The 27219-nt window shown below is 42.8% G+C and overlaps 1 protein-coding gene across 2 annotated transcripts in view; it reads right to left on the bottom strand.

Moving 5' to 3' along the window:
• Window positions 1-27219, bottom strand: part of acacb (acetyl-CoA carboxylase beta) — a 107841-nt gene that overhangs the window by 78909 nt on the left and 1713 nt on the right. For both annotated transcript variants that reach the window (XM_084323682.1, XM_084323681.1), the window contains exons 2-6: window positions 25934-26522; window positions 3501-3633; window positions 2617-2755; window positions 2368-2477; window positions 1991-2072 (exon numbers count right to left, since the gene is read on the bottom strand). In XM_084323682.1, coding sequence (XP_084179808.1) covers window positions 1991-2072; window positions 2368-2477; window positions 2617-2755; window positions 3501-3633; window positions 25934-26502 — 1033 coding nt within the window. In that variant the 5' untranslated portion in view covers window positions 26503-26522. The remainder of the gene's footprint in view (window positions 1-1990; window positions 2073-2367; window positions 2478-2616; window positions 2756-3500; window positions 3634-25933; window positions 26523-27219) is intronic.

Raw genomic sequence — 27219 nt, forward strand, 5'->3', positions numbered from 1 at the left:
TTTGCCATAGTTTGTCTCTCCTGCCCATGTACGTTTATTTGGATCTAAGTTTATTTGGATCCCCATTAGCCACAGCAGTGCTGGGGCTATTCTTCCTGGGGTCCATAACACGTAAAATACAGTTACAGACTTATACACTCACAACATTCACATGTCATACAGACAATTAAAACAACAATAAAAACCCTAATCAAATTCATAATACAAAACAATATATACGCCTTATGAATTCATAATACAATACAATAATACCTACTCATAATTAATTCATAATACAATACAGCATAATATACTATTTAGCTTTTACATACATTATCTATGTTCATATCAGTCAATTATACAATCTTTTAATAATATATCCCTATCAGACACATGCCTTTTCATCTATATATACCTATCTCTTTATCAGACACATACATTTTCATTTACGTACACACTATCTATTAGGGAATGTCAATTTCTTTGGTTGAAAATGTTGTTTTACCATGATTTTTAAACAACATTTACTATTCTCCTGCTTAACATGTCTGGGAAGAGAGTTCCATTCCTGCATACCACGGAACATGACAGTTCGCTTCATTGCATTCCACCTCACTTTTGGAAGTGTAAAACCTCGTGCAGAAGCATGTCTGGTGGAATGGTTGTGTCTGTCAAGACTTATAGATAAATTGTTATATAAAATTGAGGGGATCTTTGTAACAAGAATATTCCTAGTGAATACAAGGAGTGAGCAGAGTAATTTATGTTTGACAAGTAACCAAGTTAAACAACTGTGCATCGCTGCAACATTAGTTCTGTACTCACAGCGAAGCGCTATACGTGCTGCTTTGTTTTGTACCATTTGTAATTTTTTCAGTTTATTCGTCGTTACATTCGACCATACTGCAGGACAATAGTCAAGATTTGACAAAACCAGAGCTTGAATTACCCGTTTGATAGAATTTAGTGGTAACAAATGAGCGCATCTTTTAACTACAGAAATCCCTCTTCCCATTTTCACTACTATATTGTTTATATGGTGTGACCATGACAATTTACTGTCTAATGTTACCCCTAGGAGTTTAGTCTCCTGGACTTGATTAATTACCACATCACTTATCAAAAGTTTCAAGACTGGGTTCGTTCTTAGAGTATGGTTTGAACCGAAAATTATGCTACTTGTCTTTGATATGTTTAGAACTAGTTTGTTATTCTTTATCCATTCCATCACTGATTGCAACTCTGCCTTTAGGACCGTATTTAATTCATTGGCTGTTGAGGCTGATTTGTAAATCGTTGAATCATCCGCATACATAGAAATATAGGACTTATTTAGGACAAGAGGCATGTCATTTGTAAATATGGTGTAGAGCAAAGGCCCAAGGCAACTTCCTTGGGGTACTCCACACCTTACCGTTTTAACTTCTGAGTAACTCCCATTAAAAAAAACTATTTGTTTCCGGTTTGCTAAATAAGTTTGCATCCAAGATAGTGCAGATGAGGAGAAACCGTAACATTCAAGTTTTTTAAGTAAGAATTTGTGATCTATGATGTCGAATGCTGCAGTAAAATCAAGCAAGACAGCTCCAACCATTTTCTTTTTATCTATCTCTTTCAGCCAATCATCCGTCATTTGGGTTAAAGCAGTCGCTGTTGAATGTCCTTCACGATATGCATGTTGAAAATCAGTGGTTAATGTGTTAAAAGAAAAGTAGCATTTAATCTGTTCACTTACTATTCTTTCCATCAGTTTACTTAAAACTGGCAGTAAACTTATGGGATGACTATTAGATCCTGAGAATGACAATTTCAAATAAAGCGTCTTTGAGCACCTGGAAAAGCGCTATATAAGATAGATGTATTATTATTATTATTATTATTATTATTATTAAATCACACTGTACCACGTTCATTTTTTTTTTTTTTTTTTTTTAAACAAAGACCCATAGGCAATTATGAAAATTAGAGTAAGCTAGATTCATAATACAAATACCAATACAAATACACATACCTAGGAATGATATTCCTGCCTTGCTCAATAGCTCAGGCAGTTTGGGATTTTCTGAGGCATGACCCCATCCAGCCCAGACAGCCTGTCAGCAGTGAGGAACACAGTTATTGACAATAGAACGTGGTCCAGAAAACTGGATTCCTTTCAGGGGTCATGGAGACAAAAACAGACAGTTTTTCTCTGCAGCAATAGTTCTGTTAATTATATATGAATGACAGTCAAGGAAAGAGTAACTGATAACTGTACTGGGATTCTCTTGTTAATACAGATGAATGACAAGGGAAGAGTACCTGTACTGGGATTCTCTTGTTAATATAGATGAATGGCAATGGATACTGTACTGGGATATAGATGAATGACAGTCAAGGGAAGAATACCTGTACTGGGATTCTCTTGGCGATGTCCACTATCAGCTCTACATTGGCGTAGTTATTATTGTTGGGCCCACCAGGCACAGGTACATAATGATCAGCCATTTTGATGTACTCTATAGGTAGAAAATATAACAAAACAATAGAAAAGAAAAGGATGCACACAATTATTATACACAATTATTATTCATGTTGTTATTCTAGATAGACCTACATAAGCTTTTAGGTAATAACAATGAGGCATCTCATAATGACCTGCGTTAGCTTTCAAGTCTTCAGGTGTGACCATCACCACGAAACGGATGGTCCTCTCATTCCGGAACATTTCATAGGACCATCGGCGGATGGAGCGCATACACTTGACCGCTGCTATGCCATTGTTGGCTATTAGCACCTATATAACAGAACGACAGAGAGGTGAAGCGGGCTGAGAAAGGCGGGGTTCGATGGGCAGCATGCCACCGACTGCTGCAAAGCCACCGTTAACCAACACCGCCACATAATCTTTATTTACACATAAAACCAGAAGCAACCATGCTGGCGGAGGTGTGGGAGCAGAGCGGCAAACCACACACACACATCTTGGGAGGAGTGCCAGGAACTAAACTCATTTTGGGAAGGTGTTCGTGATACAATTAAAAACATTTTGGGATATGATATACCTGAGGAATGTAAAATCATGTACCTTGGAGATATAAATGATTGTATCATTGATATTGATAGATATTTAAACAAGATACTATTGATCACAAGCAAGAAGGAAATAACAATACATTGGTGTAAGACTGAACCCCCTACTGTTCAATGTACAATGGTTAGAAAGATTTATACTATAGAAAATATGACATAGCAGCTTAGAGTGTGAGAGAAAAAATAATTGTAAAGGGAAGAATGTATGACTATTATGATACAGTGGGGAGTGCTTATGGACTAATTGATATGTAAATATCAAGATACTGAGCTTGTATACACCCTTCTTGGTGAATGGGCAATATATATATATATATATATATATATACACACACATGTAAAATATAAACAAAAAAATATAAGCATATAACCAAAAATAACCAATACAATACGTAAGTAAAACAACAGAAGTAACAGTTTCAGAAGCACACAGAGAGTATCTCCCTTACCTTCTCGATGACACGGTCACCACCAAAGCGGGTGACTAGCTCAGCGGGCGAAGCCACGGTGAAGTCTCTTTGCAGGTCCATTTTCCTCTGTTCTCGTCCCTTCTTCACCAGGTGCAGGCCGGACATGCTAGGCCTGCAGCCGGGAACAAACTGTTATTGGTCTGGCGGCACTAAAGACCCCAATTAGGTAGTAATCCGCCGGGGTAAACTATATGCTACAGCGCCTACTAAATCAAAACAATCATTCAACAAATGACATGTTGCGCTCCTCCTCTCCGTAACATCACGTCTGAGGACTTGATAGAAAGGCAGACTGGGGAGCAGTACATCTCGACGTGACGAGCAGGTGCAGACCTGTGGTAATGCAGAAAGGTTCATCGTATTGTGTAGACTAACTGCAGCGAGGAGGAACCATAACATCTGATCGATAAACCGAACCAAAGTTCAGTCTCTACAGAGGGCGGGTGCAGGAGGAGCAGACAGTTAACGCTCCGTCTTATCTGTACAATGGGACCAAAACATTAGTCTACACAGGGAATGAAAGGGCCATAAAATAATGCAATCCTACGGAAGTGTATTGCTGCCACACCAGAAACAGAAACAAAATATCAGTATCACGTTATAACGTGATAACTTATTGTTTTAACATAAAACATTTCACGTTCTAACGTGATAATTTATTGCTTTAACATAAAATGTTTCACGTTATGTAAGGGATAATGTATAGCTACGAGGTCATTGTCGCAAAATAATTGACCGACACAGAGTTTAAAATACCAAGGCGCAGCACGAGGTGTTTTAAATGTCAGTGAAGGTCAATTATTTTGCGACAATGATCGAGTATAGCTATACATTATCCCGCTTATTACATGGCTAACTTACTAACAATATATACCTAATTCATTTTACATGGACAAGACGAGATCAAATGCAGACGCAGTTCTGTTCTGGCTCCGCTGTCATCGTCACACACACTCCGCTGTCAGTGCAGCCAGCAGGTGTGTCTGATTGGCTGCACTGATGCAGTGTCAGTGGCCTTGATTGCGAACAGCTGCGCACAGCGGTCATTATTGTTCCACAGAGGTCCGTTATCGAGTATTATTACATGGCGTTTTTCACATTCGCCGAAATGCTTGCTTGTGATTGGTCAATAGCCCCCCGACTGCGGTCATTATTTTTCAATAATGACAGCTGTTTTTTCAATAATGACCGCAGTGCGCAGCTGTTGGCAATCAAGCCCACTGACACACACTGTTTCAGTGCAATTCAGTGCTGCCGGCGATGACAGGGGGCGGAGCGACGAGCGGAGCCAGAACACAGCGGAGCCAGAACAGAGGCTGCTGCCCGTGATAATAATAATCACTTTATTTGGGCTGACAGAGCCACAGAACAACTGCGATTTGTCAAATGAATTAGGTATATTGTTAGTAAGTTAGCCATGTAATAAGCGGGATAATGTATAGCCTACCCGGTCATTGTCGCAAAATAATTGACCTTCACTACGTTTAAAACACCTCGGCGCGGCGCCTCGGTATTTTAAACTCCGTGTCGGTCAATTATTTTGCGACAATGACCTCGTAGCCATACATTATCCCTTACATATCGGACCTCTGGCGAGCGCTATTGACCAATCACAAGCAAGCATTTCGGCGAATGTGAAAACGCCATGTAATAAAACGTGATAACTTATTGTTTTAACATAAATTGCTTCACGTTCTAACGTGATAAGTTGGTATCACGTTATAACTAGTGCCGTCAGGCGATTAAAAAAAGTTATCTAATTAATTACAGGATTTGTAATTAATTAATCGCATAACCATTTTAGGCCTGATATTTTATATTCTATAATCATATTTCAAATTGCATGTGTCCGGATGCCAGAATTCAGTACTGTATCTACAAAACCTTCTGTTTAATCATCTTCCCTTTATTCATTTGCTTAGATTTTTCAGGTCTGGTCAATTTTAGCATGGCGTTATTCACAGTCAAAAAAAAAGAATTGAATTGATATTCTCATTTGGTTCATTACAATTTACTCAAGCCTAGTAACATACACAGTATTTCTGACACTGGGAATACATTCCCTGAGATCCAAGATGTCCCTAGAATCAGATACCAAGAACATGCAAATGTTTGTTTAAAATGTTTTTTTTTAATACTTATAACAGCAGCAGCAGCCAGGCACCATACACCAGGGGACGGCCATTTTGTATTTTCACCCTGAATTTTTGTGGACAAAAACCTAATTTTCATACTCATTTTCAGTGGAATTCTTTTTTAAACGTTGGACCTGTGCTACATAGGACTTTGGGCTGTGGAGCAGTTGTGTTTTCCAGCTCCTGCCTCTCGGCTGGAGCTTGGAAACAGGCATCTGGCAACAAGTAAACAGACATCGGTAACACAAACAAGGCAACATGGCTGAGTCGGGCCCAGCCAAAGAGGACACATGGAGTGTGGTGGCTGGGCGCAACTTGACAAATGAAGCAATCCTCCCAGTCTTCATTATGGAGAGGGAAATCCTAACAAGAGATGAGTCCATAAAGGAACCAGTGAGAGAAGGAGAGATCGACTACCACTGCCTCATACAGGAGGTCCACCCAAATCATCTAAGGTCAGTGCAAAGAGTTGGAGCACTCTGGCGTATCTACCTGCGTGATAAAGAAGCAAGAGCCAAACTACTTATGAGAGGAATTGTGGTTCGTGGAATACATATTGACCTGAAAGATGACAACCCTTTTAGCCTTAAATCACGCATGGCTAATCAGAATGCAGTTCAGATCAACATTAAAGAGCTACCTGAATCTGCTGATGATAGCATTGTGACTGAGTTTTTGAGTCAAAGAGGGTGTAAGATGGTAGGCAATGTCATGAAACGAATGATTCGATACAACAACCAGCTGACAAACTGTTCCAATGGAGACCGGATGGTCTACATAGAAGCCATGCCCTCCAAGAACATTCCTCGGTCTGTGAAGATGGGTACACACTGGGTTAAGGTCTTCTACTATGGACAGATAAACATACAACAGCATGGCAAGCCGACACATGACAGTGAACGTAACCCAAAATACAGTCCAGACACTGAAGAGTCGATTAGTCATTGAGGAGACCTACAACAAGTATGTGGAAAAACCTCCCCCCTCTAAAGATGTGACAGAGCCAATCGAGAGTGAGGAAGGGGAGTCTGAGATGGAGGAGGTGAAGGAGTTGGAGGAGGTGACTGGAGATGAGGTCCCTACTGTAGCTACAGACGTGACCAAGAAGAAAAACAAACCGAAAAATAAGAAAAATAAGGAGAACAAGAGAGCAATGAAAGGACATGAAGAGAGTCAGGACAAACCTGTCAAAGAGAACACCAGGACAACCAGTCAAAGACCCAACTCTTCTGTAATTAAGACAGAAGTTGACCCATCATCAATTCGAGCTTATTTCCAACCTGCAAAGGCCATAAGTGCGAAGCGACAGAGGGAAATTGGATCACTAAGCTCAGAATCTGGGACCAGCCCACCAGTAAAGAAGCGGGCTGATGACCAGGAAGATATTCAACAGCCACCTGGCCAACAACAAAGCCTCCAAGGCTCAAACAAAGTAGGTGCCATCAGACCAGCTGATCACACACCCTGCACGAAGCAACAGCCTAAGAGGGATGGCGTCAATACAGGGTGAACAACATGAATAAGAGGTACCATAAGGTCTTGTAGGCACAGGACAATGCGTTTTTAATCAAATTTTATACTTTAATATGGATGTTGAATTACTTAACATTCCAAATAAAGGGCTAAAAATTGCACATATAAATATAAATAGTATTAGAAATAAAGTACAGGAAGTTGGATGTCTGTTACATGTAAACAACATACACATTATGGCTGTGTCTGAATCTCACTTGGACCAGTCATTTGATGATGATGAGGTATTGATTCAGGGATATAGTATTTATAGGAGGGATAGAAATAGATTTGGAGGAGGTGTAATGATTTATGTACAGAATCACATTCCTGTGAAACAAAGGAATGATTTTATGTCAAAAGAAATTGAAGTGATATGGTTACAGGTCCATCTTCCTCACCTTAAGCCTATTTTGATAGGATGCTGCTATAGACCTCCAAATGCAAAAGCTGTATATATGAACAATGTATGCGAGATGATTGATAAAGTTTCTGATGGGAAAAATGAAATGTATTTATTAGGTGATCTGAATATTGATTGGTTTTCTGTACACTGCTCACTAAAGAAAAAACTAGTAGACATAGTGAATGCATGTGATCTAGTACAGCTGGTCAACCAACCAACTAGAACGCAAACAAGCAAGGCTGGAAAATCTTCTACATGCATCAACCATGTGTACACTAATAGTGCAGAGCTATGTTCAAAAGTTATATCAGCTAATATAGGATGCACTGATCATAATATTATAGCATTCACTAGAAAGGCAAAAATACCAAAAGCTGGACCTAAGATTATACATAAAAGATCATATAAGAATTTAAGGGAAGAGGAATTTGTCAAAGATATTGAAAAGATATCATGGGATGATGTATATAAAGAGGATAACTCAGAAGAAGCACTAAGTATATTTATGAAGAGGTTTATCCAAGTAGCAGACAGACATGCGCCTATAGTTAAGTGTACAGTGAAAACAGTAAGGGCACCCTGGTTAGATGAAGAATTAAAAGATTGTATGGCAGAAAGAAATGCAGCAAAAAGTAAAGCATGCGAGTCTGGATGTCTGGTTGATTGGCAGAACTACCGCAAGCTTAGAAATTGTGTCACAAAGTGGAATAGAAAGAAAAAGAAAAGCTATTTTCAAGCTAAGATAATTGAAGTGAAAAATGACAGTAAACAGTTATGGAAAACATTTAACACTGTACTAGGAAGGGGGAATAACAATGTACCTAGCTTTATTGAGGTTGATGGGGCATTTATAACAAAGCCTGTTGATATAGCTCGGTATTTCAATGACTTCTTCTTGTGTAAGGTTGAAACTCTAAGGAATAATATGTGTATGAGTAATGTAAAATATAATGATAACATATTAGAAAGGATTATGAAAGATAAAAAATGCTCATTTAGTCTATGTTCTGTTGACACTAAAATGGTGGAGGAAATGTTGTCAGATATAAAAAAGGAAAAACCAGCAGGCCTGGATAACATGGATGGTAGACTACTGAAGGTTTCAGCAAAGCATGTAGCAGGTACGGTCACACATATTATAAATCAAAGCATTAAATATGGTATATGTCCAAAAATCTGGAAGGAGGCTAAAATCATTCCTTTACAGAAAAATGCAAAAGTCAACCTGTCGGGTGCAAACAGTCGCCCTGTGAGCATTTTGCCAGTGTTAGCGAAGATAATGGAGAAAATAGTGTTTACACAAATTCAGAGTTACTTCAATGACAATGAATTGAATACTGATTTTCAGCATGCCTATAGGGATGGTTACTCAACAGCGACAGCGTTGACACAGCTAGTAGATGATTGTCTAATGGATATTGATAGAAAGAAATGAGCAGGATCAGTGATGTTAGACTTCAGTGCAGCATTTGATGTTATGGATCATGAAATACTACTGGAGAAACTTAAAGACTATGGCTTTGCTTCATCGTCAGTTTCATGGATAACTAGCTACTTATACAGTAGAAACCAGAGTATTTTTTAACGGAAGCCTATCTGAAGCGAAAAATGTTAAGTATGGAATTCCGCAGGGAAGTTGCCTTGGACCTCTGTTATTCACCATTTATACAAATGATTTGCCGTTAATTTTAGAGAAAGCAAAGGTGGCTATATATGCGGATGATACAACCCTGTGAACTGGTCAACGCATATAAATAACATAACAAAAAAGATGGGGAGAGGGCTGGCTTTAATTAGAAGATGTGCAGAATTCCTAACTCCAGAGTCGGAGATCCATGTTATCCAGGCTCTGATCCTTTCACATCTGGATTACTGTCCGGGGATCTGGGGAAGTGCTGGAAGAGAAACTGGGAAAACTACAAATGACACAGAACAAAGCAGCACGCCTTGCTCTGAATTGTAGGAAAAGGTCAAACATAGTAAGCATGCATGAAAAACTGTCATGGTTAATGGTAGAACAAAGACTAAATGTAAATATCATAATGTTTTTTAGAAATATATATAAGAACAAAAAACCTGTTTGTCTATATGATGAGATACAATTCACAATCAACAGACAGTTACTCCACCAGGCATGTGTCAATGGAAAGATGTACTGTAAAGATGCCAAGAACAAATGCAATGAAAAGGACTGATGTATAGAGCCATGACTGCATGGAATTCCTTACCACCTGCACTAACTAGGGTTGAAGACAAACAGACATTTAAAAAACACCTTAAACATCATATAAGAAAGAGTGGTACTGTCAGTTAAGTAAACATAGTGGGTGATTGAGAAGATGGGTATGGGTGATTGTTGAACTTGATTTTTAATATATTTGTATATTGTATTGAGATGTATTGTTGTGCTTTAAGTGAACATATATGCCTTGAAACATGATTGAGTAGATGGGTATGTGTGATTGGTGAACTTAGATATTTTATTATATAATATTTTTAGGTGTTATTGAGGTGTATTGTTTTATTGTATTGTATTGTATTAATTGTATTGTATTGTATTGATTTTATTGTATTGTATTGATTTGTGTGGACCCCAGTAATAGTAGCCTATGCCTGTGGCAATGGCTAATGGGGATCCGAATAAACTAAACTAAACTAAACAGTCAAAAAAAAAAAAAATTGAATTGATATTCTCATTTGGTTCATTACAATTTACTCAAGCCTAGTAACAGACACAGTATTTCTGACACTGGGAATACATTCCCTGAGATCCAAGATGTCCCTAGAATCAGATACCAAGAACATGCAAATGGTTGTTTAAAATGTTTTTTTTTAATACTTATAACAATATAGATAATTATAGATATCGAGTGATATGATATCATTATCGATATCGTGATATCATTTTTGGCCATATCGCCCAGCCCTAACTGAGGGTAACAAAATCTTTTTACCCTGTACAGATAACATGGAGGATATCGGTCTCTATTTCTGGTACCACATTCTACAACCACATGAGAATGTTCACACCAGCAAAGTCAATCAAATATGCTGCCAGATATTTTTTTCTCTTTTTTTATAAATAAAAGAACAGGCTACATATTCATACAGGTACACAGCACTCTTATTTTTCAAGGGTAATAACTGTGTAAAGACACATCAAATGCCAAAACAAACATGTACCTTTGATTCAGAAATGTCTGTTTTTTTTCAACTCTGCACAGCCGTAGTTTGTTTCTACTTCAGAAGTATGATATTTAGACTAGCTCCCAAAGATTTATGGAAGTAAATGAGGAGCCTGACACCTGGGTGGTGTTGACAGCAGACAACAGGGACAACAGTGGACGCTAGCTTATTTGGAGATGCACTTACATAGAGGTAAGACTGCTGAAACCTGACATGTTCTACTAAAGTGAAATATCCCTTTATGGAGTTATCAGCGCTCAGGATTAATCAGTTTATCGTTGCTAGATAGGATGTAGTCCGGAATGCCATAACTGTCTGTCTATACTGTATATGACACTGTAAGAGGGTGAAACCTATGATCAGAACAGTCACTTATACATTCTATCATTGAGCTATACTTCTAGTGAAGAAAATATTACTGATATTACATTATCATTACATTATTACATTATCATGTAACATTATACATTATGCTGGGGACCCCCTGGAAACCCCTCGAGGACCCCTGGGGGTCCCCGGGCCCCACTTTGAAAATCTCTGACCTACGGATACTGCATTCGTAGGTGCATAGTGATATTATTGATTGAGTATATGTCTCACTTTTTCAGAGCAGAGCAGATCAGATCAGACCTTTATTATTATGTTTTTAGTTTTATTTATCTACTAGGCTATATATACTGTATATAAAAAAAATTACAAACACAATTTTTTTATTCCCATTACCCTGCTCCAGAATATCCCCATGGGGATTAATAAAGATCCATCTTATCTTTTCTTATCTTCATCTGTGGCTTATGTTTTATTGAGTGTGAAGCTCACTGGACATGCTGTAATGAATTTGTAATGTGTTGGATGAGGATTGGATTCAGATTATGCTGAATGACCTGTGTACAGTACAGCAAGCGCCATAAAGTATTAGCACAGAGACATTGTTTAATTGCATGTCTGGTTTTAATTCAAGGTTGTCTGGGTTTTTTTCCAGCCATATTGGATGGACAGTAAAATAACAATAGCCCTGTTCTACACAGAGCCACGTCAATATTGGGCAATTCCAGCGTTATGGATGTTACATTCAGAGAGAACATTGGAAACTTAACTTAACATTGACAAGGCATCGATTTGAATTGGAAGTATAATTTACACATTTTAGTTACACTTAGAGATAAAGATGAGCCTGCAGTAAGAAATGTTTTGACCTTTTGGATTTTGAGATAGGTGACAAAATACACAGCGTTATGGATGTTACGGAAATTGACAAGCTTTTCGGACTCACTCACATGATGAAAACTCTGTGAATATCTTTTTCAAAGAATAACATGTTTACTATCACTTTGTAGGGAAGGGTTTGAGGTACCCAAAAAGCACATTCAGGAAAACCTGGCATTTCCTCTCAAGGAATGAATCACAAAAAAGTGCCGTTATGGATGTTACATTTTTGCGTTATGGATGTTACACGTCTGAAATAGACAAAAAACACTATCAAAAATAGGGCTTTACCCCCGTATGTGTTTGACTTCGGTGGATTTTTTTTTTTTTAAGATTTATTTTTGGCGTTTTATCGCTTTATTGCTACTGGGCAGTCCAGTAGAGAGAGACAGAGGAGGAATGGGAGACAGAGTGGGGGGAAGACATTCGGCAAATAACGACGGGCCCACGGTGGACCATTTTGAGGGTCAAACCAGTCTGGATTCATGTTGTAGTCTGAAAAAATGCCAAGAAATGCTTCTTCTTCTTCTTCTTTTGAATTTCTGGGCAGTGTAGACGCATCGTGGCGTGAATGAATGAATGAATGAAAACTTTATTTAACATATTGCAGAATGGGTACAATACAGTACGGCTCAATACATACAATTGTTAAGGGGATGCAGACCTGAGAAAGACGTTTGTCTTGTTTCCATCAGGGTCCCCCATTTTCAATTCATATAGTATTACTGCCCTCCGCAGTTCTTTTGATGAGCTCTTCTTCTTCTTCTTCTTTCTTCTCTTGAATTTCCCGCAGGCGTATTACTGCCCTCCTCAGTTCTTATACTACGCTAGTGGTTTGGTTTCCATAGTTAGGCCTCTGGCAAATCAACTTTTGATTGTTTACCCTCTTCTTCTTCTCATCTTCAAAACACATTACTATCGACTCTATCTCCTTCTTCTCTGCTCCTCTTGCCTTGCATAATAAATACAATAACGCTATATCCTCTGATACAACTCTGACGCGTGCAGAAATGTCAGCACTGACTCTGTGATCATCAGCTGGTGGTTCTCATTATCCATGCCAAAGAAAGATTTAAGAGAGAAGGGAGAGACTCCCAACTCTACCAGACTTTTATAAAAGATTTCCCTCTCTTTCCTATACCTTTCACATTCTAGGAAAACATGCCCGACAGTTTCAGTCTCTCCACATTCACACCGCCCATCTGGATGTTTTCCCACAATGCACAAGGTACTGTTCAACCCACAGTGTCCCAGCCTCAATCTACACATCTTCACCCCATCACTCCTAGACCCATATCCATCCACCTTGATTTTGACCCGAGGCTGCAGAGAAATAGTGCCTTCCCTTGGTCCCCTTTTCCCACTCAGCCTGCCACTCAGCCTCAACTCCTTTCTTTATCTTCTCTCCGAGTTCTACTCTTCCCATTGAAATGCCTATCTCTTCCTCCCTTCCCAGGCTCTGTTTGGCAAGGGAATCAGCCATCTCATTTCCCGCAATCCCAGCATGCCCCGGAACCCAACAAAACTCCACTGACCAGCCTGCCTTCGCAATCCTATATAAAACCAACATTATTTCCTGAATGAGATCAGGGCGAGCTTTAGACCCACCTGCACTCAGAGCCATCAGTGCAGCAGCCGAGTCAGAACATATCACCTGGCTTGGTCCCACTTCCTCCACCCACCACAATGCCCAGAGAATGGCAAGCAACTCTGTCACAAATACAGAGCTGCCATCAGATATTCTCTGTCCCTTACCGATCCCTAACCGAGGCACACACCACCCAAAGCCTGCCCTCCCACTTTCAGGATCCACAGAGCCATCAGTGAAAACCTCCAGAGACCCTGAGGCCAAAAGGAACCTCTCTATTTCTCCCACAATCTCGCCCTTATCATCCTCCATCAAGAACCTAAATTCAATGACTCGATCAGGAACTAGCCAAAATGGCACTGACAGCCAACGAGTGTGCTCCGCAACCCCCACCTGATGCAACCTCAATTGTTGAATATATATAGAGCACAAATGTTCTAGAATGTTCGATTATGACATCATACTGTGACATCACAAATGTTCTAGAATGTTTGATTATGACATCATACTGTGCCATACAAATATTCTAGAATGTTCTATTATGACATGATACTGTGACATCACAAATGTTGTAGATTGCACTATTATGACATCATACGTGACATCACAAAAATCACTTTTTGGTCTTAAATAGTTTCAAAATATCAGTCACTTCTGAAAATAAATTACAAAAAGTTTTTGGAAAATAGCTCTTTATTTGATTGACATAAAAAGTGTTTTCTATACCGAGAACAGCAATATTAATATCGGTTCTGTATACATAGTGGCTCCGCTCGGCGTCACTCATGCACTATCCTCGCATATGTGCATGCGCACTGAATAAAATTCCACAATGTACCTTTATCCCAGTATTCGTCTGACCACACCCCTCGTTAGCTTACCTTCATAAGCAGGTGTGTGGTCACCTGCTCTCCTCCTTCTCGCTTTCACCACAAGGAAGTGCTTTCGGTAGATCCCCACTTGTTGAAAAGAGTTGAGACGTGTTTACATTGTGCTTAGTTTTTTCTTCTCTCATAACTATTCAAAAGGAAAAAGCTAAGTCATAATGTCTACTTCGGAGAGTAGACCCACTCTTCACCAGCGGTTCTCCATTCCCGCCTCTGTCGTGCGTACTGGTGCGGGGCTGCTGCCACTTTCGTGGTTGCCGACCCAGCCCAGGAGACAGCCGATGGATAGTTTGCCTCTCCGAGGAGCCGATGCATCGGTGCCGTCGCCCCGGCGGTGGCATGATCTCGACTCTGGTTCCTCTGGTTCCAGGGAATCGTCCGTTGTTGAGCGGACGGTTCTTTTGGTTCCGGAGGATTTGCGACGCAAGCTTTTCGCGTCTGCCCGTTCACGTCGCAAGATGGTGGCCTGCAGACGCGAACGGCCTGGGTTTGGGGAATTGCTGGAGACCAGCGAGGATGCGTCGGTCTCTGCATGTCCGATGGAAACTGAGGATTTCATGGAAGAGTCGGACGGATTCTTGTTTGAAGGCCCTGTGGAGGCGAGTATCCCTCCCGTCCAGGGAACACCGGAGGGGGGAGAAATGTCTCCTTGGGGCGCCTTGTTCGAGGATGTCGGGGAACCACCTCGGCCTCTTCGGCAGGATGCCCTGCTATCAGCCACATCAGACTGTGGCTCCTCAATTGGTCGAAGCCTGCTGCATGTGAGGGATGCGGGTTCGGTGGAGGAAAGTCAGCAGGGGGAACTGCGGGCTTTGTTTCCAGAGCTCATGGCGGTAGCTGCCGCTGCAAACGGCGTGCCGCTGCCGCAGCCATTGCCTGCTCCTGCCCCCGATGATCTCATAGGTCATCTCTGGCAGCGTCGCCCGGTGAGAGGGGTGGACGTTGTCTACCCATTTTTCCCCTCAATGGGGGCCTATGTTCGTCAGGGCCAGGCGGTGTCTCACATCATGGGACTTACCCCCGCCTACGTACCAGTTACGCGGGTGTCGGGGTTGGTCAAAGGTATGAGAGAGGGCATGCCACGGCTTGATAGGCCGATGGCCGCTCTCCTCTGTCCGGATGTGGTGTGGGAACCATTATGCAAGCCGGTTCTCCATGGAAGATCGGCTAGGCGATTGGCATATTGGGGTGACCAGTCATTTATCGCTGGTACACAATCGCTGGCTGCGGCTTCTAACATCGCGCACCTGGCTAGATTTGTATCGGGGATAATGACGGGCGGCACGGGTCTGACCGAGGTAAAATGCGATCAGATCACCCAGGCGGCAGGAGCTGTCCTGCATCTTACCCAGGTGCAGGCCATAGCCTCGGGGAAGATGCGCGCCCTGGCCACCCTGACCCAGCGCCACCTTTGGCTGGAGCAGGCTCGAGTGCCGGAGAAGAAGAGAGCCCCTCTTCTGACGGCCGACCTCTCCGATGCTGGATTATTCGGGAAGGCCCTGCAGCTGATGACCTCAACGTGCAGAGAGATGGCAGAGGAGCGGTCCGTGCTCCAGCCCCATTTTCCGCCTCCCGTCCTTGCCGGTGGAGTCAGAAGGCTTCCACGACGTCGAGCTCCCTCCGCCGTGCCTACCACTGCCTCCGCCGCCACTGCTGGCCCGTCCAAGAAGGCCAGGAGGAGAGACGGCGATTCTGCTGCCGCCGGCCCATCCACGACCGGAGGAGACGGTAGGGAACGCCGTGACCAGCAGCCGATCCACTACCGTCCCTCCGGGGCTTCTCGGGGTGGCAAAACCCAAGCGGCTCGAGGCGGCAGACGCCGCTAAAGTGACTTTTCCCCCTGTGGTACCCTCTACACCCTCCCCGGCCCCCTCATGATTTTGTGCCGTAAAAAATAAATAGATAGTTCCCTAAAAAAAGGGGACTATATTATTGGCCAAACAAACTGTGTTTCTTCACTAATACATATGATGGGGTTGCAAAATGTGAATCTGCATTATTACATTGAGAGATGAGTCGTGTTGTGTTACGATATTAAGCAAGGTCTGCAAGCATACACTCAGTCATAGAAAGGTTCTATTAGCCTGATGCTCCACATGCAGGTAGAAGCTGGTGGTATGTTCCGTTGCTTAAGCAAAGTAATGTTGAGCCACAACACTGTTGTGTTAGTTGCAGTAATACTCGTGCACACACGTTCCACGGCTTGGCCGTTACTCTCTGTCAGTGTTTTGCTATGTACGACATAGAAAGCGGGTGTAGGATTCACACTAGTGCACTGCAACCTTGCCCAGGCCCGACGGGGCCCGGCCCGGCCCGGCGGGTTCGGGCTGGGTAGGGCCTTTTTTTTAATAAATAATTCGGGCTCGGCCGGGCACAGCCGTTTTTAATTTTTAATTTTTTTTTTATTGCGTTTTTTTTTTTTTTTTTTTCTCATATAACTAGGGTTATATGATAACCTTCGTTTTAAGATTCGCTTTCTCTTTTGCGCCAGAGAAACATTTGGATGTAATTACTGCAGCGCGCAGGGAGAACTCAGGGGACAAGTTCAACTCGATTGGTTGTGTTGGAATATAGCCAGTTGGCGAACGTTTTAATTTGTTCTTGGGATGTATGTAGCCGGTTTTGTTAACGGTGTTCAACGCGTTGCTGACGTCTGGTGAGTGATGTTTACTATTTGCTGGGTCGCGCGACTCGCTACTTGTTTTGTTGTGATTTTCATTACGTTGCTCTGCTCGAAATCTGATTTCTGTTTTCTGTTTGTTTGTTTGACTGAGTAGGCTATTGTGTGTCGTGTGTGTGTGTGTCAAAGAAGATTCTATAGCCTTCAATACGTTTTACGAGGCTGATGTGTGAGTCAGTCTATATAAGCGAGCACTGGGAGAGACGGCATTGCGAAACAGGCTATGTAAATGCTTCTTAGTTTTGTTTATTTATTACGTTCATATAAAACCATGTTTCGAATATTTAAAACAAATACAAAAAAAATTATATTTTAATAATAATAATAATAAATTTTTTCGGGTTTTCACGCGGGCTAGGGCTTAAAATATTATTTACAGTCGGGCTTATTTTCGGGCAGGGCCTGAAGTTCACGGGCTCGGGCAGGGCTCGGGCTTTATTTCAAGGCCCTTGCAGACCACTAATTCACACACACACACGACTTGTTTTGTTATAAATCCTGTTCACATTCTGTGGGTAGCGGGCATTGTATTAGCTTTTGCTATACTTTGGCATTCTACCGAAGGTCTCAAAATGCTACAGTTGTTTTTGGTGTGTAGGGAAGAAGGGGTTGTGTGAGGGGGTGCCGAATAAACCCCTCCTTCCCACTTGATTGGTTTAGGGGATTTTTTCTCATTTCTGCTGAGCCAGTCGGGGCCGGGCCGTTCAACGTCTTGGCAGGGGGGGGGGGGGGGGGGGGGTAGGGTTATCTTGACACGACTCCTATTACAAACAGGAGTCGTGTACAGGGTTTCCCCCCGTCATAGCATATACGTTGCTATGGCGACGGCTTCCATGAGTTAAGATCTTTACGTAAGGTTTGTGGTGTTAAAGTGTCGGGTTAGAGCGTAGGGCTTACGGGTCTGCTACGCTCGATTTTATGTGTAAACTTGAGTCAGTTGGTCACGTGACTCACAGTTGACATGTCTTTTTCATAACTACGACTCGTGTGGGAAGGCTTCTGGGGAAGTTCGGTCTATACTATTTGACAAAAGGAGTGACTGGATGTAAAAATGTAAACAGTTTTTACTCCCAGCTGTGCAGTTGGGTTTATACTGCTGATGCTTCTTCTTTATTATTATAAAGAGTTGGAGTTGGTTGCATCTCACCCCTCTTGTCGTTCCCCTGGGCGCCTTGGGGATTCAATGAAAGGTCTAAATAGCCTATTTATTGATGTGGATATACCCGACGCACACATAGTGCTAGTTCGGGATGTTCTGTTGGACATTAAGTAACTGACTGGCGCGCCTTGGTTGCTTGGGGTTAAAACAGCGTTTTTTATAAAGCAACTGGGATGGGGGTTTTTCCTCTTCCGACGACCTGTGTGGTTGTCGACGGATTCTCGTTCATATCGGGGGATGATGACAGAATGGATCTGAACATACGTAGAAGAGTTTCACGCCCTGGGGGTGGGCCGCCGGGCGCGGTTCGCACCGAACGTCTGGGTGGCGCCTTCTTTTCATGTCTAAGATCAACACGCATGTCTGCCCCTTCTCCTGGAGTTGGCAGATCGGCGTGGTTAGGGCACGGGACTGGTTCTGGACACGCTGGTCCGGATCAGTTGCACCCGTTGTCCGCCGGGGATGCAGATCTGCTGTTCTGGTACCCTGAGGGACTTGGGCTTTTTTCAGGGGGAAAAATGCCAGGTCGGTCCGGGTGTCACAGGGTTAAGCGCTATGGAGCCCTTGTTGGGTACATTGTATTCTACACTGTCGTAATGGCTTACGGCCGTGCCAACCTGTACACGCCCGATCTCCTCAGATCTCGGCCACCACGCAGGTTGGTCTTGGTTAGTACTTGGTTGGGTGACCTCCTGGGAATACCAAGTACGGGGTGTTTGGGGCTGGTTCTCCATTTCTTTCGCTCTTCTCTTACCCGTGGCGAAGAGGGGCCTGTTGGGGTGGTCTTTGACCTCCTCGGGGGACCCTGTGCTCCCCTTATCGCCGGGCCCGGTCCGAAGTAATGTTTTCGTTGACCCGTAGGCCCGGGATAACCCTGTTGGAAACTGAAACGCGGGTACTGCGGTGGTGCCGCAGGTGCGTTTGAGTTTTTTTCCTGAGGGGTTATGGGACCGACCACCGCATAGGGTAATGCCTGGGTGGTTGGTTCTCTGGTGTGTCGGTGCGGTGTCAACTCCCGGGTTGCCCGGTTGAGTGTGCCCCTGCACGTTCGTGACGTCTGCCAATTGTGTCAGCCTTCGCTTTGAGGGAGGGTTGTCATGGTGACGACAACGCCAGCATACGCCCCTTCCGCCGGGGCGGCTGTGTTCAGCTGTCCCCTCTGGCGCCTGTCTCGTCCACAGTCTCCAGGCTCGGGTTAACAGCCTGTTGCCTGGTTTTTTCCCAGGTGCGCTGCCTGCTTCCGTGGTAAGTCTTGGTCCCTTTGGTGGGTCTGGGCCTTCCTTCGCGCTCCGCTGCTACGGCCTTGCCACAGGGTTGGGTTTGCCCTTGACCCCGTGATTCTGGGGGCAGTAACGAGGTTGTTCCCTCCGTTCGTTCCCGGGTGGCATGCGGGTTGTGCGTGTGTGTAGTCGTGGGGTCAGGCCACGGTCTGCTCACCCTGTGCGTTGAGTTGCTTGAGTGCCTCTTCGCACGGTCGGGTCCGTCGCCCTCCCGGGATACCTCCAATAGGGGGGGTGCCCTCCATTAGGGGGGGTCGGGGGGGCTCGGCCCTCCCTGTTCTGATGGTTGTGGGGGGCCTTCAGCGGGGTGTATTTGTCGGCAGGTGGCTCCCGCTCGGCCTCCCTTGTGCATGAGTGACGCCGAGCGGAGCCACTATGTATACAGAACAATAGGTTATGACTATAACCATGTTCTGTTAATAGTGGTGACGCTCGGCGTCCGACGCCGCTGCAGCCCTTGATCTCACCTTGTGGTGAAAGCTTGGGAAGGAGGAGCAGGTGACCACACACCTGCTTATGAAGGTAAGCTAACGAGGGGTGTGGTCAGACGAATACTGGGATAAAGGTACATTGTGGAATTTTATTCAGTGCGCGTGCACATATGCGAGGATAGTGCATGAGTGACGCCGAGCGTCACCACTATTAACAGAACATGGTTATAGTCATAACCTATCGTTAAATCAGAAAATGAGTTTTGGAGCAATTCCATGAAAATGTCAACCTCACCATGAAAAAGAAAGTTATAAAAAAATCAAGTCCAATTCACTCTGCCTGGACTGGTTGAGAGAAATGGTATCTCCCTCTGTTATCCATGTGAGGATTGAGGACGTGTTCACGAATCTGATCAAAACTGACCCAGGACTTGTCCTCTTTGGTTGGAAGTGCAGCGGTAAGCCTCCATAAGGGACATGGACATGTGGCATTTCTGAACCCTCTGCTTGACTCCTTCTCTTATGGTCACTGCATCCTTCATTCCTGGGGCCTATCTTGAAATGTCGTCCCTGGAATAATACTCATTTACTTTCTGTTTGGTTTCATTTGGGGTTTCTGTGTTTTTTGGGGTGGGTTTCTTGTCACAATACTCTGCAAAACAATAACAAATACACATGTAGGCTGAGCAGACGCGAGGGGGAGATGGCCAACAGCAGCCGATTAGCAGTAGGCTAACGTGGACACTGCTCTGCCTAGAACAACAATGTGTGAAAAAGTAAATCAAACAAAGGGGTCATAATTGGACTTAACAACACACATTTTTGATAGTGTTTTTTTGTCTATTTCAGACGTGTAACATCCATAACGCAAAAATGTAACATCCATAACGGCACTTTTTTGTGACTTGAGAGGAAATGCCAGGTTTTCCTGAATGTGCTTTTTGGGTACCTCAAACCCTTCCCTACAAAGTGATAGTAAACATGTTATTCTTTGAAAAAGATATTCACAGAGTTTTCATCATGTGTTCAGTGAGTCCGAAAAGCTTGTCAATTTCCGTAACATCCATAACGCTGTGTATTTTGTCACATATCTCAAAATCCAAAAGGTCAAAACATTTCTTATTGCAGGCTCATCTTTGTCTCTAATTGTAACTAAAATGTGTAAATTATACTTCAAACAAAGGGGTCATAATCGGACTTAACAACACACATTCGCAATGTAACATCCGTCACTTGCAATGTAACATCCATAACGGTAACATCCATAACACTTGTAAAGAATACAAAAAATAAGACCAGAATGACTAATTGTTGCTAATATGTCATCTTTATAAAAGTTAGCTTTGCTTAGGAAGTTTGGTTGACATTGCATTCCAGATGCATGTTTTATGACAACTTTTCCTGGAAAACGTTATGGATGTTACATTCGCTGTCCCATAAAGGGGCATTATAACAGCATGCTTCACCTGCCAATGGAAAGACACAAAGTACATAATTGATTCACATATTGATACAACAGCCCTTCATGACCAAAGGTGAGGTTAGAAAAATATCTGTTGATTTTTTTTGCCATTCTGGCCATTCAGAAAGTCATACAATTAGGTTAATCGAAAAATAAATTTTTACATCATTGTGTCTCCTAGTAGTGTGAAAAAACATGCATTCTCATAAATATTACGATCAAATCTATTTTGTACTTCAAAATATAGACATTGATAATACATTTGAAATTGGTTTGGTTATGATCATGTTATTTAATTTTTTTCATGGTGAGGTTTACATTTGCATGGAATTGCCCATTTTTCTAAAGATATTAAAGACGGATCACGATTTGATGATATTCATAAAGCTGCCATTTATAATGTGTGGTAAAAGAAATCATACTTCTGAGTTCTAGAGGTTCTGCAACTCATAAACATCACCAGTAAGGTATTGTCACATTCTCTCAACCCTTCTGCTTTTCAGTTTATGTGGATTCAGCTGTTGATATCTCTAGATGACTCTGGGGTGCTATAGAGTACCGAAAAACATCAATAACCTCATCCCTAATAATTTCCCAATGGAACGATTCTAGAGTAACAGGAATATCACAATGTGGCCAGCTAGCAGATCGTGACCGAATCCAGGCCTCGTCCAACATCCAATTAAGACAGACAAGTGAGCTCGGAGTGAAATCATAGTCCACTGTTGGAAAATGTCAGGGTTGGTAAGATTACATTTAATTACAAGATTGAATCATTTAAGCAGTGTGCCAGTGTGTTGGGTCACTCTACCACTCCAATCATATCTAAAGTGGTTCCAGAGGTTGAAATGTTTTTGTGAAACGATTTTATGATCACCAGACGATGACAACACTTTGGCTCGTCTGGTGAAATGGTAGGTATATATCCTGCCACTGCCCTTGACCAAAGGTACTGTCATTACAACTGGAGTTGGTCCCTGAACCAAAGGTACTGTCATTACAACTGGAGTTGGTCCCTGAACCAAAAGGTACGGTCATTACAACTGGAGTTGGTCCCTGAACCAAAAGGTACTGTCATTACAACTGGAGTTGGTCCCTGAACCAAAAGGTACTGTCATTACAACTGGAGTTGGTCCCTGAACCAAAAAGGTACTGTCATTACAACTGGAGTTGGTCCCCGAACCAAAGGTACTGTCATTACAACTGGAGTTGGTCCCTGAACCAAAGGTACTGTCATTACAACTGGAGTTGGTCCCCGGGCGCCTCACTGTGTGGCTGCCCACTGCTACTAAATAGTTAGGATGGGTTTAAAAGGCAGAGGACGAGTATATAAAGTATACATTATTATCTGGTGAAACTACAGGTTCAGGGGGAGAGGGGAAGTGCAACTGTCAGGATCTAGGGGTAACAGTACTGTATATTTGAATACCGCTTATGTCACAAATGTATCAGTACTAAATACCTATATGTCCCTATGCCATAAATGTCATGTATGTTGTGTATGTCATAAATGTCTATATGAATTGAAAATGGGGGACCCTGATGGAAACAAGACAAACGTCTTTCTCAGGTCTGCATCCCCTTAACAATTGTATGTATTGAGCCGTACTGTATTGTACCCATTCTGCAATCTGTTAAATAAAGTTTTCATTCATTCAACAACCCCTACAACAACCAAGCGGAACTATTCTATTGAGTCTGTGACTAAATGTGCAGGTTCCCAACTTGATAGGGAGAGTAAATAGTGGAGCCTTTTGTCCCGTCCCCCCCGTCCCCCCCCCAGACCCACGCGTTCCTGCACGAGTCCTGCGCGGCCGGTTACATAACTGTGGACTCATTGTTGTTACCCTGCATGACCTTACATATTCTTCCTGTCGAAGAACTTGCCTGTAAACAATGCAAACGTTCTTGTTAACCGTTAACCGTCCTCCGTTACATTGTCATTTTCATTCCCTGACAAGTGAAACGAGACAACTCTGCACAGAAAACAAATAAATTGCAGGAAATCACAAGTCACCATAACTAATGTCTTATCGTAGGACTGACCGTTTGAGACACTGAAACCAGTTGAGGGGCTGACCGCCGTCCGGCTCCATTACAGATTATCACGCATGCTTCCAACAATGTGAAAGTGAGACATAGCGATTGTGGAGATGAAATGTGAGATCAAAACAAAGAAACTTTCCAGCGGTCTCTTCCTCTGAGCACTCTAAAGCGTCCCCCTCCCCTCCCACGTGTCCTGCAAAACATCCTTCACTCACAGAGCTAAATGTTCTGCGATATCACATCACACAAGTTGGCCTATACAGAAGTATACAGAAGAGAAACTGTATTACTGTATATTTTAGAATGTACTGTATGCCGATTTTAGAATGTATATAATCTGACTGTGTACTCTTATTCAGATTTTTTACTACCTGAATGTTCATTGTGAGCGATCTGTGGTGCTGCATTTCCCTCTGGATCAATGAAGTACTTCTATTCTATTCTAACAATGCATGAGCTATTCTACTTAGACAACAACTTGTATCTAGACTAAAGACAGATGCTATTAGCCAAATCCCTTTGTGAGTTCTTTCTTTAAAAAAAATAATAATTAAAAAGAAAAAAAACATTAGCAAATAACTTTCATTGCACATTTTTCTTCTAAATGCATGTCTGCTACCGACTTATGGACGATCCCCTCGCGACCACAACGTGATCTAAAGCAATGCCCCTTCAGCACCAATCATCTTACCTCTCTCCTCTCCATGGCGGGTCCTACATTTCCTGCTGAGGTGCACAAGACGCAGAGTGATCCTTTACGCACACGGACATGTTGTCAAGTTTACACCACAGCTACTACCCCAGACGTACAATTGTGCCACATATCATTATTACGGGCCTACGCTGTTATGGGGAACAGCTGTGTGGCCCCCTCTACCTCCAAACTAGGATACATTACAAAAATATAAAAATAAATCTAAAAATAATGTTGTTCCCTGGACTCAGACCGCCGTTTTCAAAGTCAAAGGCAGGACCGCTTGTTCCAATAATAGTGCTGGGACATGGGGCATGCGACAATAACAGTCCAGCATGCTGTAGTCAGGTGATCCCAGGCAAACACAGAACACCCGGGAGCATAATGTGCACTGCACACAGCTGCACGTTTCACCCACATCTCAATTCGTTCTTGAGCAACAACGCACTCTGCCGACCCTGAGAGGCAAGCCCATCTCTCCCGAGCCGGCATGATCATCACATGTTTCTAATGCAGGGTTTTTCCTCACGTGCCACAGTTGCAACTCCTGGCAGCGGCACAATGTCTCTATTCATCTAGTCGAGTCAGGTTTATTTACACTGCCCCTAAAAAGAAATCGCACTCCGTGTCTCAGCAATAGAACGACGCCCTGACATAACCCTCAGTGGAGATTAGGATAAACTCCCACAAAGACCCTTCATAGGAGTCACCTATGGCACAAGAGTACACCGTAAAAAAAAAAGCAGAGTCGCAATTAAACACAGAGTTCCATTTCCTGGCCGGGTATGGCCACAGGTTTTGACAAGTAAACATCTGTCTCAATTAGAATCCGGGTCTAAATAAATGTCTCTCTCGCTCGCTCGCTCTCTCTCTCTCGCTCTCTCTCTCTCTCAGTGCGTGAGGTTGGCGCTAGAGTAAGAATGTGCCGTCTCTCGGAGCATGATCAAATGATTTGTAATTGATATTGATATTGTTATTCAATAGACTGATTTGAAGATTTGAATACAGGTCATATTCATACCTAGTAGGGCTGTCCCCAACTAAGGATTTGGATGGTCGACTATGATTGGCCAAAATGTGCAGTTAGTAGACTATCGGTCGACAATTATTATAATTTTTTAAGTATAATATTTGTAGTTCTTTTTTTTCTTTTTTTTAAATTTTTTTTCTTTTTGTATCATTCCATTTGGGCTGTGGGGGTGCTTAATGTCTGAAGGAGTAGACTGAAGGCTTCTTGTCCTCTGCAAAAGCATGCAATTGGTCCACTGATGGATACATCTTGATATTTGTCTAGTGTGTTCATTAGATGGGTGAAATCCTCTTTCAGTGCCTCTGAGCCTGTTTTCGTAGGCAGTTAGCTAGCATTAGCCACGCTTCTAGGCCTCTTTTCTTTTCGAAAGAATGAAAAAAAAAAAAAAAATATATATATATATATATATTTTTTTTTTATATTCGACTAAGAGGTTGGCCAGTCGACTACGGCTCCTTTCGACCGATTAACTAATCGACTAATAGGGGTCAGCCCTAATACCTAGTATTACCTACTGGGTTAAATCTGATAAATACAATCTGATAGTATTTCCCATCTTTGCTGAGCAAGAGTCTATAAGGGTCCCTTATAGATGCCTGTCCCAAATATAGGCCAGTTGGTATTCAATGATTATTTGAAGCAAACAAAAGCCAGGGCTATTAATTGAAGTTTAACGGTACCATAGCCAGATAGGCACGGTGATCCCTTACCTCATGACTGAGGATGTGGTTTGTGGTCCTCCAGATGAAACCTTCTGAGGGGGCCAGGAGGAGGAGGAGGAGGAGGAGGAGGAGGAGCTGACCGGTGGCTCGGACGCACCGGTGGGAGGTTTGGTGACCAGAGGCTCCTCATCTGAAGAATTGTCCTCGGATGCTCCAAGAATGAACTTGAGGCGCTCTCTGCGCTTGGACGTGGTGGACGTGGTGGATGTGGAGCGTGTCTGGGAAAGGGAGGAGACCAATGACCGTTCTGTCTTTATCTCGGAGGAGGCCTGCGGAGCTCGGCTCTCCACTGTTCTGGGATCTGACCCTGCTGCGGAAGAGGGACCGTTGGCCGGAAGACTTTTATCTTCATTGTCCGTTGAAGTAGCGAGAGCTGTGGCTGTGGAATGTTCTTCTGGAGAGGAGGCGCTGGCAGTGGGCACATCCTCCTTGGCTGCAGGAAGCCTGCGGCCCGGCGGAGACTCCTCGCCCTTCTCAAGCATCACTCCGGTGTTGTACCTCCTCCGTAGCCACAAGATCAGCAGAAGGCTTGACACCAGAACTAGAAGTGGGAGCATTCAAAGACATCCTCTTGAGACTGCAATACAAATAGAAGTCAACATTTTAGGAATCTCTCAATAAGATAATATTACACTATGTAACAATCATTTTCTGTCAACTACTACTGCATATTCTAGTCTGGAAACAAAAGCGTTTGGATACATGTCCGCCGGACAACCTGAGGTCATATCTTCTCAGGCCAGGGCATACTGGGGTAATCTAGGCCTAATCCAAGATCTGTTAGGAGCAGCCTTGTAAGTAAGCATAAGGAGGTAATGGCAGCAACCTCCTCTTCATGTCTAAACCCTGACAGAATGGTTAGCGAACAGGAAGGCGATTCAGAGGGTCATAAACTCAGCACAAAAAATCATCGGCTGCCACCTCCCCTCCCTGAAGGACATACTGTATACAACTCCTACTGCCTCAACAGAGCAAGGAACATCATAAAGGACTGCTCACACCCTGGCTTCCAAGAGCTACCATCAGGCAGGCGTTATCACACACTGTGCAATATAGACCACTACTGATTTTTTTTTATTATTGTTGTATATTCTGTATTATATAGTATTATGATATTATGTTTTTTTATTTTTATACTTGTGTGAACTAGCACATTAATTCTGAGTTCCTAATCTCGTTATATGAACGTATAATGACAATAAAGTCTATGCTATTCTATTCTAGCATATTACGAGCAGGAAAAGTCGAATGCATGTGTAAGTACGTGTATCTAG

This window comes from Notolepis coatsorum, assembly GCF_963971535.1.
Source record: "Notolepis coatsorum genome assembly, chromosome: 10".
Classification (NCBI taxonomy): domain Eukaryota; kingdom Metazoa; phylum Chordata; class Actinopteri; order Aulopiformes; family Paralepididae; genus Notolepis; species Notolepis coatsorum.